The following is a 16454-nucleotide window of genomic DNA, read 5'->3' as shown; positions in this document are numbered from 1 at the left end:
GACTCGAATCTCGTGCTATGAGCGTTTTGAACGGGACTTCGCACAGGCGCTTTGCTGAGCAGAATTTTGGCCAATGTAATGTTTTGTATTTAATGTTAGCACTTACCACAATATCCGAGCGTAAAAGCAAGTGAAGTAACAATATTTATCCTTACAATATTTATTTACTTGGCACTGGGGTGATTTGAAAAGTGTGTGAGCTCCGCCTTATGTATTAACGGAGGAGTACGTAACATCTAAACTCGCGGACAAACTTAAGTCACGAGGGAAAAGTCTAAGTAACCTGGCATGAATCACTGCAAATAGAAATGAAACCTAAACACATGACTAACGCATTTGAAGCCTTACACACCACGAAATGCTCGTCTTTACACGCCACGAAATGCTCGTTATTTTACGAAAGAGCCCGTATGTGCGCAAAATAGACCGTACTTCCTAAGCGTCAGATACTAAATCGCACATATGTATATGCACTGCATATCTGTTTGGCATAAGAAAATATGACAATTACATATAAAGTTCGGAATTTTAAACTCAAGATGCGACACGTAACCAGAGAAGGGAAGTAATATTTCATGTTGTAGCCTAAACATGTTCATTTTATAAAATATATCAAAATGTGTTGACCAAATGTCTCATATACACCTAATTAACATAAAATGCACTCAAAGTTAATACAAATATAAACTTTAAGACCAATTGAACACCGCCAAATTCCGTCTGGTTTGCGGATAGACGACGCAGTACCTTTTCAATACTACACGGCGCTGCTCACACAAAAACAGTGATAAACACCTGGGATAGGGATAGTCATCTTTCGACGTAGCACATTTCGAGACAATAGGTTGATGCGATTCTTAGCCAGTTTTCGCTTTGTCCAAATTGCAGTCAGTTCAGTGTCAAAGTCTATGGCGCGTCGTCTGATCACACAGCGCGCACTCACAGGGGGACAAGGATGAACGCACTGTTGAAACGGTCCGGCCTTTTCACGGTCCCACTATTTAGCTTTGTCTATTCTGGGGTTTGGTAAACTTTTTCTAGCACCACATCACCTCCCCCTTCCCCCATCGCTTTGCTCCTCACATGAGAAGATTGGATGCCTTTCGATGGGGTTACCTTCTCCCACCCCTTCCTTTTAAGCTCCCGATAACGGGACAGCTCCTCTTGGTCGATGAAGATAAGCGTTATCCCCCTGATTTTCTGGCCGAGAGCTTCAACGAAGGTACGCGCGTTAGTTATGGAGCTCAGCTCAGATGTTTTCAAGTTATGCAGTGACGCATGATGCGTCAGCACACCACCCACTCCATCGCTTTTGCCGTGCCCTGACGCCGAGTAGATCCGCCTGCGGACAACAAACTTATTCTGAAATTCGTGTAATTGGTGCCGATTTTTGAAATGGCTTAGAGCGCCTCCGAAACATAGATTAGCTCAAAAAAACAGGCAAGAGTTCCTCGAGCCTGTCTTGAATCATTGTGAGCGCAAAGAGCCCGATGCAGAATCATGACAGGTATCGTCACTCACGACGCCGAAACTTAGTGTTCCCTTTGTGGTCGTTGCAACGCAGGTGAAGATTGTCACCATCTTCGTTTTCCAGTGGTATCCCTGCACTGCACGTTGGAGCCCAATACTCCAGTTTTCGGCGAAATCAAAGTGGAGGACTATACGACACGTGGCTTCACATTTGCTGTTTCAAGCCATATTGCTCTCTGTTGTGCGCGCTAAATATAATAGTGGGGTATGTATTTCTTCGTCCACTGATGAGTTCGTTAGGAAAAGCAGTGGCCTCCAAATGTTTTTTCACCAACTCGCCACCAGATTCCCACAGTGCCAACTCCAGTTCATCTTCAGCGCTCATCCCTAGCATCTCGAGGGATATGTCCTTCCGGTTCGAACAGGCTTCACACCTCAGCAAGAAGCAGTTTTGGGAAGGATTTTCACAAAGAAAAATTTTCTGGACGTCTTCAAAAGTCATGGTCTTCCCCGCCGCATTTGACAGAGATGTCAGACAGAGTATGAAGTTGGCGCAGCATACACACACACACTCTTCATGTACAGGGTGTTTCTTAACCCACTTGGGCCGAAGAGAATAAAATTATGTTAGGCCCATTTTTGACTCGGGATTGGCCGCCTTGAATTCTTTGTAGGTTTCCCTAATAGATCTCGTCATTAATCGCTTCGTGACGAAGACTTCCTGACCATGAATAAAAAGCCTTACGACATCCTTCTTGTTCGGGCTTTGTCTTGAGCAGTCTTTCGCAAGAGCGACATCGTTTTCGTTGAGAGCATGTCCTTGGTATGGGTCAGGTGACGCCCAGACCCCCATTTTTTTCAGCTTTCTTGATTTGTCCAAAGCATGCTTCGTCACTTCAGGAATTGCTTTCAGGATATCTTTCTTTTTGAGGTTAGATGGAAAGAGGGTTAAGAGGCGGTAGCGTTCTAGCTGCGACGCGCTCTTGACGTAGGCTGCTCGTAAATTGCTGACCCAGTCGGAGCACGAAGAGCATGGATCCTCTTTGTCTGTGCCCGTAGGTTCTCCGTACATGTCACTTAGTTTACGACCAATTTTCTTTTTGAAGTCCGCGGTTATCTCGGATTTTTTTCGCTTAACATAGCCGGTACGACTTCGTTGGGTCACGCTAGAAGGGAGTTTAAGTGGTGTCACATTTACTTCGGCAGCATCATTTGCTTCAGACACTCCTTGGACCAGGGCTTCCTCGTCCACGAATGATCTGTCCTCTGGTTTCAGGGACGATGACGATGAGTTTGATGACAACATTTCCTGTCCTTGCTTATGTTCTTCAATCTGACCCAAGAACATTGTGTAGCAGTTATTGCACAGAACATCTCCAGGGCTTACGCGCTGGGCGTCCTCAGCCGGTGGAACTTGCTTAAGAAAACTTAGGTTTAGCTCCGAGACTTGACGAAAATGACGTCCGTAAAACACTATTCTCTAGTATCTCCTTGAATAGTCGGCGCACACTTTTCGGCCTGAACTGAATAATGTATTAGCCATGGCAGTAACGAACACTTTTGGCTTTCTGAAAGCAGCAGCAGTTTTAAGTTCATCCAGCTCAGACAGCACGGAGGTAGAATGAGTATCAGCTTTCCGCCGTGGCTTAGGAATTCAAGTAAAGAGCCAGAAAGCGACCGAGAAGGCTATTATCAGTTAGAAGACGTGCGAAGATTCGGCTTCCTTTGGGTCCCCAGTCTTCCCGTCGATCCATACTTAAACATTCGCTCTCCGCCTCGCGCGTAATCTGAGTGCCACGCAGCAGCGGCGTCTCTTTTAGTGCCCGCGGAGTAGTGGCACGGTTGTGTTAGAAGGACGAGGAGGGGAGCTTGGAAAGACAGAGGGGGGCTTGCGACGTAAACTCTAACCTTGAAACGCCTGTTCTCCCGACAATCAGGGTTTCCGTGTCGGTCGCATCCAAAGGCATAATCCTTAGAGGCTCCAGGACCCCGACGAAGATAGAGGTGGTAGCCCCGTGATGTTCAAGATAAAGTATTCTCTACACGCCGCCTGACTGGGGTGGCATCTGTAAAATTTCGGAGCCGAAAGCAAAAGGCCTCAGAGGACTGCTCTAACGATCTGCATTCCCCCGTATTGGGAGAAAAAGATGCGCTCGCAATTGTGAATACGGACTTCTAAGTAACTTTTTTCTAAGAGCACTACTCAAAAATTGTTTTAATGTTTATGGTTGGATATTAGGTAACTGCTAACGATAAATAGAAAACCTTATATAGGCCAAAATTCTGCTCAGCAGAGCGCCTGTGCGAAGTCCCGTTCAAAACGCTCATAGCACGAGAGTCGAGTCTTAATAGCGGCCATACAAACAATATATTACAATTTATGTTGGTAGTTCCTGATAGACTACTACATTAACTAACTGTGAATAAAAAATGAAAAAAATAAAAAGTGGGGTTTTTTAGAAAATCGACTCCAAACTTGCAAGTTTTTCGAAATATTCGTTTTTCAGGCACATGTAGCACTATATATACTTGTGGGAAAATATTGAAATTATACTCAAAAGAAAGAGCATAATTGGTGCTTTACGGTGATATAAAGATCATAAAAATATCTTGATTGGGTCACACAGCACAGCTTGCTGAACTTCGTCAAATATCGTCACAGAGAGGCGGTTTGACAAATAAAAAAAAATCATTAGGAATGTTATGACCTAGACGCTTAATTAGCATAAAAAAGCCTATGTCTAGAGTGTTCCCAAAAAGTTATATTGATCTAGCATAAAAAGTAGAGAAAAGGGATGGAGTAAAATATGGCACCTCCGATAGGCTGGAAAAACATCAATTTCCACCTTGACCAGTTCAACGGTCCATAACTTGAGAACAAAAAATCCGACGAAATAACCGTTTGCGTCGTCTTTTATTATAGGAATTGCCCCAAAACATATATTTTTTCGTCAAAATTAAAAATTCGACCCTTAATCCGTGCCTGAGTTGAGATGAAATCACCCATATATATATATATATATATATATATATAACTGAGGAAAAACCCTTGGTGAAAAGAGCAACAGTATATGTATATATATATATATATATCTTTTATTTAAGAAGTACGACCCTGACCTTACTGCGTGTTCGTCGTCAAAACCGCGTGGGTTACCCATGGGAAAGAAAATATGGCGGTCCGTTGTCTTCTAAAATGACTCCACGTCTCTCAGCGTGAATCGAACCTCTGACCTGTCTGCGGGCTGCTGCGAATCAGCTCACTGTGCAGCCAGGAGGCCACCGAAACATGTTCACGATCACTCGGGTGAAGAGGCCACTAAAGAAAGAGATCCAAGACGTGTCAGCTTCGTCTGGCCAACCAAATGCCGGAAGAGGGCAGCTGCGGCGGAGGCCAGTCGTCGTGAGTATCAGAACTTTGTGATGAACTTACTGAACGCATAGGCCTGTGATGTGCATGTTGATGCGTGTTGTGGTGTTATGGAATACCTTTAAACCCCAGTAACACTGCTAAGACGTTCTTACAAAAGCAAGTCTTCAGGCATCCCATATGGTCTGCTTCTTCCTTGCGTGTCGTCCCTGCCACATTGCTCATACAAGACAAAACACACAGCGCTTTGTCTTGTGTTCTCTTCATCCCTGTGTGTCCTCGTCCCAGACGCGCTGTTTTTCAACATGAACTCTCACCAACTCGCCGAGTTATCGATCCTTAACAAAACCTATATCCGCAGGCATGTCCGAAACGTATACATAAAGCAAACATGATTTGAGCATGACTGAGGCGTGTCTGTATAGATAATTCTGTCGTAATGCCTGCAGCGAACACGATGTATTCTGTATGACGTACGAATAGCATGGCTGCGGCTTAAAAAGAAGCAAAAAAAAAACACACCTTAAAAAAAGAATTAAGTGATCCGTATTTCAAACTCAATATTGGGAGTCCTTGCACGGTGCGAATGCACCATGCGTTACTAAACAGCGCGACTGTACGGCCACCGCTTTATTTGCGGCTTAGGGCAACGAGCCCACGAACTTTTTGTCAGCCGTGTTGCGGAAATTCTTAGGATGAAAATAACAAAAGTTCACGATCACCTCCCATCCACTCAGAGGAGGGGAGCACACAACCCAGATGTCTGACGCAAATGCTTTAACTTGGAATCTGAAAGCCAAAGGTTACTTTAGTGAGCAACAAGTGCCTTGCCTCGCGGAATGTTTTTCCTTTGTTGTGTATAATGTCACAATTTTCGAACTCATACGCGCTTGCAAGCCGCCCGCAGCTGCTACTTCCGTTTTAAAACGAAATTGTTAAAAGCGATACAACGACAATAAATATAAATGTTCCAAAGCTCGCTTAGTTTTTGTTTGTGTTCATTTTTAGCTTCTCGTATTTTGTGGTTATATTTATGACATTTGAGGCGAGAAATCACGGATGTTTTCTTGCGCGCAACTGAACCTCTCACGGGCAAAGACATTTGTAGAGTGATAACATAAATCTAACTTTTCGTCCAAATCTGCTTTGCATCCTCGTCAATAGACTCTTTTCAATGTTTCATCGAGCAACATTGGTGGTCGCCATTTATTCGGCACGAGGCTCGTGATTGGATAGAAGTCCTCGCTGAACACTGATGCAGCCCTCGTGTACAGCACACGCTCAGAGTACGTGATGAAAGAATTGAGAAATCCAATACTTGTCGCAGCAGACACAATATGGGAAGTGTGATCTTTAAAAGGGTCCATGTAATAATTAGTGTGGCAGGAAAGTGGTTCTACGAGAAGATCTACCTGACCATGCGCTCTAGGGCTGGCTTGTATAAAATACCAATGCAACGTCACGAAAAACATTAGAGAAACTCGTTATACGGCCACCAGACTTAGCACAACTTCCGAGCTCAGAAAGGCTCGTAACCAAACACTTCTTGCACTTGGAAAAGAAAATTATGTGGTTCTGAATGTTGACCGCAGATTTCTAGGAATACAAGTGAACATTTTATTTAGTTTTTGTGTAATGGGGCCGTTTTAAAACAAGATCACTTGGAATTTTGATCATATAATGCACAAGAGTTATATCATAGTTAGGTAGGTGAATTTTAAAATCAATTAAACGCCTGTCATATGTACTCTACAGTCCTTCTCACGATTTTTAAGCTTTCAATCAATTCATTTCTTTAGCTGTTTCCTTTTCACCGGCAGGCGGAAGGGACTACAAAGCGTGATGACCGACGAGATGTCTGCGCACTTCGGAGTGTGAGCAAGAGGAATTTTACATAATTCATAGCTAAAATAAAATGAAATTTACACACCATAACCAAAGATGTTAAATATGTAAACCAGCTTAAATATAAAAAAAAAGAAAATGACATTTGTGTTAATGATAGATTGACCTAGTCAAATATTCAACAAATACATGCAGGGTTTTCATGTCGTCATTTGTGTCGATCGCGCACTCACTAAGACACCTTGCCGAGATTGTGACGACATGATTGACATTGCTCTTCCAAACATTATGGGGGGCAGGACTTGCGGCGCTCTCTTTGGGTGCAATTTTCAAATTGGGCAATATAAAACTTGAATGTTGATCGATGAATGTCATTCAATATATACAACTGAGAGATAACCCATGAAACCACCAATTAAATTAGAAGTATTAATTAACCATTTTAGTTAATTATGTAACTTATCCTGACAATTATATTCCCCTATATTGTCCTCTGAGCCTGATAAATACATAGTGAAATCGGCACTCGTGTAACTCTGACTCTCTTTGTTTAATTTACTCGAATTAAAAGCAAGTACCCTCTATTGAAAACCCCTAAAACACGTGGAACCATGCTTATAAAGAATAAGTATAGCTTGTGCGAAAAGGAGATCAGAAAGCAACATCAATGCCCACCAGCAGCGCCTTGTTTTTGTTTTTTTTTACATTTGATTAAAGCGCAGTTGTAATCGGTTTGACCGTCAATATGTCAACGCATTTTGAGACGAAAATATTTTTGTCTGCTTACCATAATTTGTGTGTATTCTAGGAGACCGTCTGATTGCCCGTTTGAATAGTATATTTATTTATATTATCTCAATGAATCAAAAACTGCTTTTTGCTGTGTTTGAGTAACACAAAATAATAGATTGTATTAGCCTTTAGTAGGTCGTATTTGCTGACATTTTGTCGGTGGGAAGGTCTTGGTGGCCTATTGTGATGACAATGCGTTCGCATTACTTTGCAGATGTGAAACAGTGTACTTAGTTTTCTTAACGTTCAATTGTAATTGCCCATGTGAAGCCGAATCACCAGATGGTCTAGATGTATCTATTTGTCATACATTCGAGGAGACTTTGGAAGTTAAAGAAAGATTTACGTTGGTATGATCCGCGTACCTGAGAAGCTCCAGAGATCGCACAACATAGTAGAGCAAGGGCTTAAAAAGCTAAGAATTAATATAACCACCTCTTGATAGGAGCACATGTTGGGGAATCCATTTAAAAACACTAAATTCCGCAAAAAAGATATTTTCAGTACCTGAATGGGAGACGCAATAATAAAACAATATAAAGCTTTACCTGTAAACAAATTGAGAGGAATATTTGTGTGGCGGGACGAATTTATTTCGGAGCAATCCAGAGGCCATCGGCTATCATAAGATGTCGACCCCCGAAATAGAAGTGTGTTTCGGAAATGGTGCTTGGACACGCAACTCTTAAAAAAAACATTAAGTCCCTGGATGGGAATCGTATTTAAGAGTATAATATAGAAATTCTACAGAAAATATTTAATGCGATAGTTACGTCGAAAAACGGATTATCAGTCGGGATGAACTCCAAAATGTTCTTCTATTTTGAGCCCTTGACCACGGAAAAGAGCCACGTTTGGGTTTTGGAATCGCTCAAATGATATTCGCAGTCTACGTATTATACTCATAATTTTTTGAAGGAGTGTGTGTGGTAGACTTACGTTGATTCAAGCACATAACTATTTTTTTTGTGGAGTTGAGTGTCCCTATTTCAGTCTGAAAGCATAACACATATGGGTTAGCAAAAAAAAAAAAAAAGCGTAGATTACTGACGTGAATTTGAGTAAAACGAAACAATTTATATTAACTACTTTTTATTAGTTTTGTAAACAAATAATTACGTTTTTAGTGATAGAAACATTTAACTTTGCAAGGTAATATGACCCACTCGACGATTACGACATCTGTAGCAATACGCAGGCCTACGTGAGCAAACTCTGAAGAATGATACTACGATATTTTTGATATTTTTCTTAAATATAATTGTAGAAAATATTCCACAAAAAAAAAAAAGAAGAAACATCCCACAAACAAGACTATATAGCACCGTACTCAAATATTTTTGCAAAAAGCTAGGGTTAGTTCTCGTCTGTCTTGAGAAAAAATAATATTTGCGGCGCCGTGGACACGCTAGTTCACAGGTGCGGCAACGAAAACACTAACCGTACTGTTCGATTATTTTAATGTTTTTCAAAGGTTACCACAACATTTGAGCTAGAAAACACAATACACAATTCGCATCGCCCGTTTTTTTTTACCCTCCCAGGCTGACATAAAAAGAGAGCAAGAATACTGGATTTACGTAGACACAAGCTGACAAGCGCAGTAAGTAGACACATAAAATCCTGAACAATTTCTCCAACTGCTTGAAACTTTGTGCTGCCCGGTTCTTTATTGGCCACTCTGGAAAACCTAGATTAAAAACCTAGATTAAAAAGGGGGTTCACCGTAAACCATGGGGAGCTAATGGCGGACGGCTCCTGTGGCGATCGGTCACAAGTGCGCTTGCGCTGCGCTACCACGTGGCGAGGAGGGAAGCAGGCAGAAAGTCTAAGACTTTTGCAGACGGTCAACGCTTCTGTCACCTTCTCGCTGCTTGATTTGCGAATGCGGCCCATAAACCACGTGACGCCGATCGATCAGTTGCAAACTCTCTGTAATACATACTCTCTAGGCGACTCCTGCGAAATAGACGGCACCTAGCGCCTAGAACATGAAGCCTTGGCGGCGGGTTCGTCGCCCAGCCTTTCGGAGCGAAGCAGATATTCGCATCGCCTAATTGTCAAAACACGAAGCCGTGCAAGTAGGTTAAAAATACACGTAATGAAAATCGTTAATATATACTTTTTACCAAAGACTGGAATTCAGAGAGGAAATATTCGACGAAAAACCGAGTAACTTTGACCTGCGCCAGGTTCATATTGCGCGGGGCGCATCGGCCACTGCCCATGTCGCCACGCGCAGAGCGAACGCTCCCGGGCTAATTTCGTTGATTCTTGATCTATAGGGAGTATTCACTGGACGCCATATTTGTGGGTGTTGTTTAGAGCGCATGCTCAGAATGAGCTCACAATAATAGCCTGCTAAGACCGGCACTCTTGATGGTGCGGAATGCCCGTGCAAAAGAACTGTGGAAGCTCGCCGTCAGCACGCGCTCAGCAACCACGCACACAGATATGGCCGCCAGTGAATACTCCCTACAGAGGCAAGCCAGAAGAAAATTACCCTCAGCAGTGGCGAAAGCATGAAATGCGATCGTGACGTTTCCAAAAGCTCATTGCTTGCGCGAGCGCTCGCACATACAAAAGCGTTCTCTCGTGCCACCCTCTTGCGCCTTTGCGCACTGAAGACAACTTGTGTGATGGAGGAACGAAAAGCTTTCTTGCCAAACGCAAACAAATACAAAAATTTTATATTTATTCCTCTAGCGAGGTCACTAGTCTAGTTTGACTTACTCAATTCTTTATAAAGGATCTGTTTTATTTGAAATTGAATTGTGCAAGCAACGAATGCGCGATAAATTTAGGCCAACAGAAATTTGTTTGCCAAATATCTAAATTTTGGGAATTCGGTCTATCTGTTTAAGGGTATGTTTTTACATTTAAATACTATTAAGAAGCATCAACTTAAAAAGGAAGTATTTAGTACTGCGAAAATACCTTGCCTCTTTATAATTGTTTTACAACACCTATCTGTATCTAAAACAAATGAAGTAGAGGTGCTGAAATTTTTGAAGTAGTCTAATAGCAATTGATGTCAAGATATTAAAAGCGACATCAGAGGATTTACGTTACAACTCTAAAATTATAGGTTTTCTAGTCAATGTGCATACGTACTACAAGAATGGAAGTATGATTTTTCACTGTCATTGCATTTTATTATTTTTTTCAGAAAGACAAATCCGGTGAAGATCTTCACGTATTAACGTAACGATAATTCAGATGTCTATCTTCATGATCATAATGGGTCTAGTGACATTTATTCACGGTAAACAAAATCTCAATTTTATGGAGTTTTCTGCCGTCCGGTTTCTCTACCGCTGGAGATAAAACGCCAGTGCCTCTAGATTGAGGCACTGGAGTAGTATATTTTAACTTATATCTGTAATAAATAGCTGCCGCGAAGAATGAAGTCTTGGTATTCGGAAAATGTGTTTAGTGTTAGAGGTGCAAAAATAAACGTCAAAGCTTCCAGGTAAGCTGACGGTATGCATAATTGAAACGCCACTGCGTTTCGTCTTGTCCGGACGAAGAAAACTTAACACTGTAGTTCTTTTTTTTTTTTACTCGAATATGCCTTTTTGCTAACGACCAGCTTATGGTCTAACAACAAATTATGACTTCAGGCATTTGAATATTTTTACCTGTCTGTCACAGACGTTATTCTCACCATCTGAACTAATGCCAGCAATCCTGAGGCATCAAAATCTGTCTGTCGTAGAGCTCCGTTGAGCTAGTCAGAATTTTATCAGTTAATTTCTTTGTTGTAAAACTAAAAATAACAATCACTGGTCGTGACTTGAGAGCTATCATATCTACCTAATTCTTATGTTTAATAAACGCTAGCCATGTTTAGTATATGGCCATTTCCAATCTGAAACGTTTCGTAATTAGACTCTTCTTATTTACGCACTGTCTAATTGTCTTCCTCGTGAATTTCAGAGATAATTCGATTATTATATTGATTATGATTTTCTAAGCCGTCACCCTTTAATACTAACATGATTATCCGACTTTTTGAACTTGCAATAATGACTTCAAATGTTCAATAGTCCCAACAGATAAAAAATACGTACCAATTATTTGCTTGATTGTATCATGTCTCTCATCCGTACTAGCATTGGCTACTCCAGCCTTTCATTCTTTAGGCACTTTTTTATGTTTTTTCTGCCTATCTTCAACACGTAATCTAAAAAAAAAAAAACGGGACTGATTGTTTCAAAACTAGAAAGTAGGCGTCCAACGAAAATGTCTTCGAAACATTATCCTCTACGTGTCGAGGCCAACTCGACGAAAGCCAACCCGTCGAAGGGCAATTCGTCAAATAGGCCAATTCGTAATAGGCCCACTCCTCGATGGACAGTTTGTTTAAGACGTCCTTTCCTCGCCACTTTTTTCAGAGAGAGAGAGAGAGAGAGAGAGCGAGAGAGAGAGCCAGAGAGAGATATAGTGAACGACGAGCAGAATACACTTTATAGAACGACTCAAGCACGAGCTGTTTTTAATTTTCATCGGAGGATGAGGATGCACTGTGGTCGTCCTTCGTGGAGTCTGTGTGCTTAGCGTCCGAGGATGAAGTTATTTTTTCAATGTGGGCGACAAGGATTGGCCACAGGAGGCTTGCGGATTATTTGGGGAATCGGCCCAGCTGGCGCAGGAAGTGGGAACTGAGCTATTGACTGAGGGTGGAACATAGGAGAGAGAGAGATTCAAGCGAAGGAGGGTGAGGCCCTGAGACAGGGCCAGTATATGTGTTCATTGGAAGGATAGCCTCCGCAGTTATAGCAGGTGGGGTGACCAGATCGGCGCTGTATGAAGTGTATATAGTGGTCCGTAGGAAGAGAAAAGGACTGTGCTTGCCGGAGAATAGAGGCCTCCCGTCTGGAGTGGGACCAGGAAGTGGAGGGGTGCTTGCAGCGTGGGACCTGAAGCTGGCGATGTGTGCAGTTCGTTCCTTGTGGTGTTGGAAGTGGTCATCGCGGGGATCGTGTCGTTCCGGCCAGGGTGTCGGGGTGTTCGGAGGTTCGCTGTCGCGTGCCAGAGCCTGTGCTGGCTCGTTTCCCTGAATGCCTTGGTGGGGGGGGGGGGGGGGGGGTACATTCTAGATGAACTTTAAGCCGCGGATGGCTACGCTTGTATTCTTGGATGAAGTGTGGATGTGCGTAGTCAGTGCTTGCGGATCGAAGCTGCGGAGAGCTGCCTGACTGTCCGTCTGCGCCAGGCGCGTATCCCCCGGCCGGGGGGGGGGGGGGGGGGGAGGGGGGAATGGGGCCCGGTCCCACCCCCCCCCCCCAAAAATCTTCCACTTTGCGGGGTCTCCTCTCCCCCTCATACAGCATTTTGTCATGGGCAGGCCCCCCCCCCCTTCCCTCCCCCTTTCCCCCCTCGCCCCACCCCCGAAACAAACTCCTGGCTACGTGCCTGGTCCGCACAGTGGTGGTTGCCGCGGAGTGTCGGTGGAGGATGGTTTCTTCTAGGATGGCTTGCCTCTCCGCCCCCGCAACCGAAGGAACACCGGAGTCTCTCCCCCCGGGGTGTTACCGTCGCCGTCACGGTTTTGTCGTCGATGACTCGATCGTCAATGTAGTAGATGTTATGCATCGCTTCATTGAGATGGTCCGCATTGTCTTGCCTGAATTGCGCGTCTCTGTGGCGCGAGCCATATGTTGCGGGATATGGGGTCAACGACGAGATGGGGAATGCTGTCCTAAGAAGGTGGAGTCAGGGAAACGGGCTGGATGGTCTGTAGATTTCCCTAGCAGACGGAGGATGGCTCTTCCATGTGCGGAGGTTGCGAGTCGGTTAAGTTGGGCTTGGTGGTGTTTTAGAGCGCAGCTCTTAGGGGCTCGTTCCCGGCTTGAGCGGCGTCGCCGTCGCCGTTGGCGTCGCCGTCGGCGTCGACGTAACCAAGGTCACCCCAAGGTCACACGACCCCCAAGGTCACCCCAAGGTCACGTGACCCCTCCCCAGAGGTCACGTGACCCCCCTGAGGTCACGTGACCCTCCCAAGTCACGTGACACCCCCGAGGTCACGTGACCCCCCCAGGTCACTTCACCCCTCCCAGTACCCTTCCCTCCTCCTCCTCAAGAGCTGCGCTCTAATTCGGCGTTACAGGGAGTTGTAAACGGCTTTCACTTTTTCTATCCGCTGATCGAGAAAGGTGAAAAAAGCCATCTCTTCTATATTAAAATCGGGGGTGTAGGAGGGACACCAAAGGCGGCGCAGTTGCACTTGCGAAAAGTCGCCTCTAGGCACCGGAGTTGAGTGGCTGTGAGGTTCTGGTAGGGGAGTGCGTACATAGAGCGCGAGTAGACCATGGCCTCGATTACCTTGAGCGGTTCATGTTCCTTGAGGCCTTGGCGTTGCCGGGTGATGCGCCGGATCATCTGGTGTACTTGCTCGATCTGTTTGATGATTTGAGGAGTCTACACCGTACTGCGGCCGTCCTGCTGAAAGATGAAGCCCAGGACCTTGATGGGGGGGGGGGGGGGGGGGGAGGGGAGGGGCGTCGAGGAATGGGGGAGCCGTTGATTTGAAGCTAGATGAGGTCTCGATAAGCCTGGGCGGTTTTCCGCGGGTCGCTTGAAGCTACAAAACATTCCATCTCGCGGGACGAGCAGGCGAGGCCAATGGTCTGGGTCTGGGCGTGAACTACGTCGAGACCCTTCTGCACAGTGTCCTCCTACTCCCCAGGGCAGCCTGTGCAGCACCAAAGGGTGATATCATCCGCATAGATGGCGTGATAGAGGTCTGGGACGGCGGATAGCTGGGCTGGAAGATTTTTCAGGGTAAGATATAAGGACTTGGGTGACAGTGAAGAGCCTTGGGAGTCCCTCGCCGCAGCGGATATGGCTGTGACGGATTGCTGTCTGGGTCGACGACGCAGAGCGTTCAGTCCTTGAGGGACTTCTTAACGTAGTCAAAGGGGCCGCATCCCGGCTGGGTCTCGTCCAGGTTCTGGAGGTGGGGGGCATATTCTACGTTCTCGAAGGCCTTGTGAATGTCCATTCCGACGATCGTACGTAGTTGAGCCGCGCTTTTGTAGTCGTAGACACCCGTGCGGATGCAGCGGGCAACGTCTTGTGTGCTAACATGCTGGCGGAAGCCAACCATTGTTTGGACGAAGTATCCATGGCGCTCTAGCCCTTTCATGGTCACTGACATACCTGTACGTAATCCAGGGAGCGTCCCGCATGGTTGCTGACGTACAGCGGGCCAATGTTTCAATATTATCACGCGAGCATCGACCGCCGGGACGGTCGGCGCTGTTGCGCTGATAAATGAGGCGTCACGGGAGAGATTAGGCGCGTGCGCACACAGCTCTTTCCGTTGCGAGCGTCGTCCGCGAGGCTATTTCGTGGACCGCACAAAACCCCTGTTCATTATCTGCTGGCATAGCTAACCGCCTTTAAGCAAATATCTGAACAACGCTCACTTGCGCGATAGTACTCAGGCGTGGCATAAACCGCGCGTCATCTCGAGTTTAATTTACTTTTTTTTCATTTCATGTTCGCGTTCACTTGGGAATATTGACCAACAAAAATGAAAAAGAGCAAAAAAAAAAAAAAAACCGGTGACGCGACAAACTGAATGCAATGATGCATTAAACTATATACCGCAGACGATGCTACGAGCCATAAAAACCAATCGAGTGCTTTCACCCTGCCACGTGACATCGTGCTTCCCCGTCCAGTTGTAGCCATTGGAAAGGCCACGTGACACGCGTTTAGGGATGGACTGGCCAAGATGGCTCGTAGCTTCGGCTGCGGTACAACACAAAGTGAAACAGATTATCAGGGTTTTCGCAGGGTGTTTCGTATTATCAACTGCGTTGTGCCGTCGTCAGCTAGCCTATGTATACACTCTTAGAAAAAAGGGTCAGTATAGTCCTCCCTAAAGGGAGGAACGCTCTTGACACATATGTTCCTTCAAAAAGGGAGAAACTTTCGTCCCTTAAGCAGGGGAGCAAAAGTTCCTCCGTCGACTGCATCTCATTATGGCGGCCACAAATCGAGCAAATCGAGCTCGATAAGGCTTAACGAGAACACTAAGTCTATTGTACGGAGCGAGAGGAGCAGCAAATAAAAACGTAACACGAGCTTTCCGCGAACTGTATTTATTTCCGAAGTAATTTTACCCCTGCAGGTAAAGAAACTTACGTTTCGAAAGCATGCAGTCACTCAGTCTTCTCATCGTCAGCACTGCGATGTTCAAGGGAGACAACCGGCACCCAGTTCGCGCACTTCATGTCTTACCTTTGCTATTCCTCGAGTCACAATTCCTTCGTCAACCGTTATGTCAACCTCACATCATGGAGGAGTGAAAATCATTCGCCCGCAAAACCAAAATCTGCTCTAAAAAAAAAAGCAAATCCGAAGCAACCTCTTGGCTTACCTCAGCACGGTAACACGAAATTATGGCGTAGCCGCGTAGCGTAAAAGGATGTCAAATCGCTTGCCACCAGATGGCAGGGTCAAGCAGAGTGATCGCAAGTAGCTAGGCTAGGTGGCGCTAGGTCCAATTCATGATTTACAAAAAAATATTTTTATTTTCTTACGCCACAATTGCGTTGCCTTTTCACCGGGAACCTCTAACACATGTAGACACGTTACGCACACTACAAGCATCAGGTGAACATATATTGAGCGCATACGCATGCATCGCACATACAAACATCAATACAACACACTACCCCGATCACTACTCCCGAGCCCTGCGTTTTCGTCCTGGTCGTTTTGAACGTACGGAATTTTTCGGTGACTCCCTAAGCAATAAAAAATATTCCGAACTTGTTCATTTTTTTCCAGCAATGTCATACATCTAAGAATATTTTTAATGGCTCAGGGTACGAATCTCTTATTAAAAAGAAAACGCTCGATCATGCCGTAATTATTTGAAAGCCAATAAATCAAGCCGCTCCAATGTGGTTCCAAGCCATGAGTTTGTTTTCCCGCACGGCGCTTCGTAGCCAGTATTTCT

At 44.9% G+C, this 16454-nt stretch overlaps 1 protein-coding gene across 1 annotated transcript in view; it reads left to right on the top strand.

The window, feature by feature from the left end:
* The first annotated feature begins 10696 nt into the window (after positions 1-10696).
* LOC120841659 overlaps positions 10697-16454 on the top strand; it is a 43716-nt gene continuing 37958 nt past the window's right edge. The window contains exon 1 of the mRNA XM_040212597.2: positions 10697-10742. Coding sequence (XP_040068531.2) covers positions 10697-10742 — 46 coding nt within the window. The remainder of the gene's footprint in view (positions 10743-16454) is intronic.

Source organism: Ixodes scapularis, unplaced genomic scaffold, assembly GCF_016920785.2.
Source record: "Ixodes scapularis isolate PalLabHiFi unplaced genomic scaffold, ASM1692078v2 PGA_scaffold10__122_contigs__length_95168666, whole genome shotgun sequence".
Lineage (NCBI taxonomy): Eukaryota > Metazoa > Arthropoda > Arachnida > Ixodida > Ixodidae > Ixodes > Ixodes scapularis.
The sequence above is the reverse complement of the archived record's forward strand: the minus strand, read 5'-3'. Positions and strand labels throughout refer to the sequence as shown.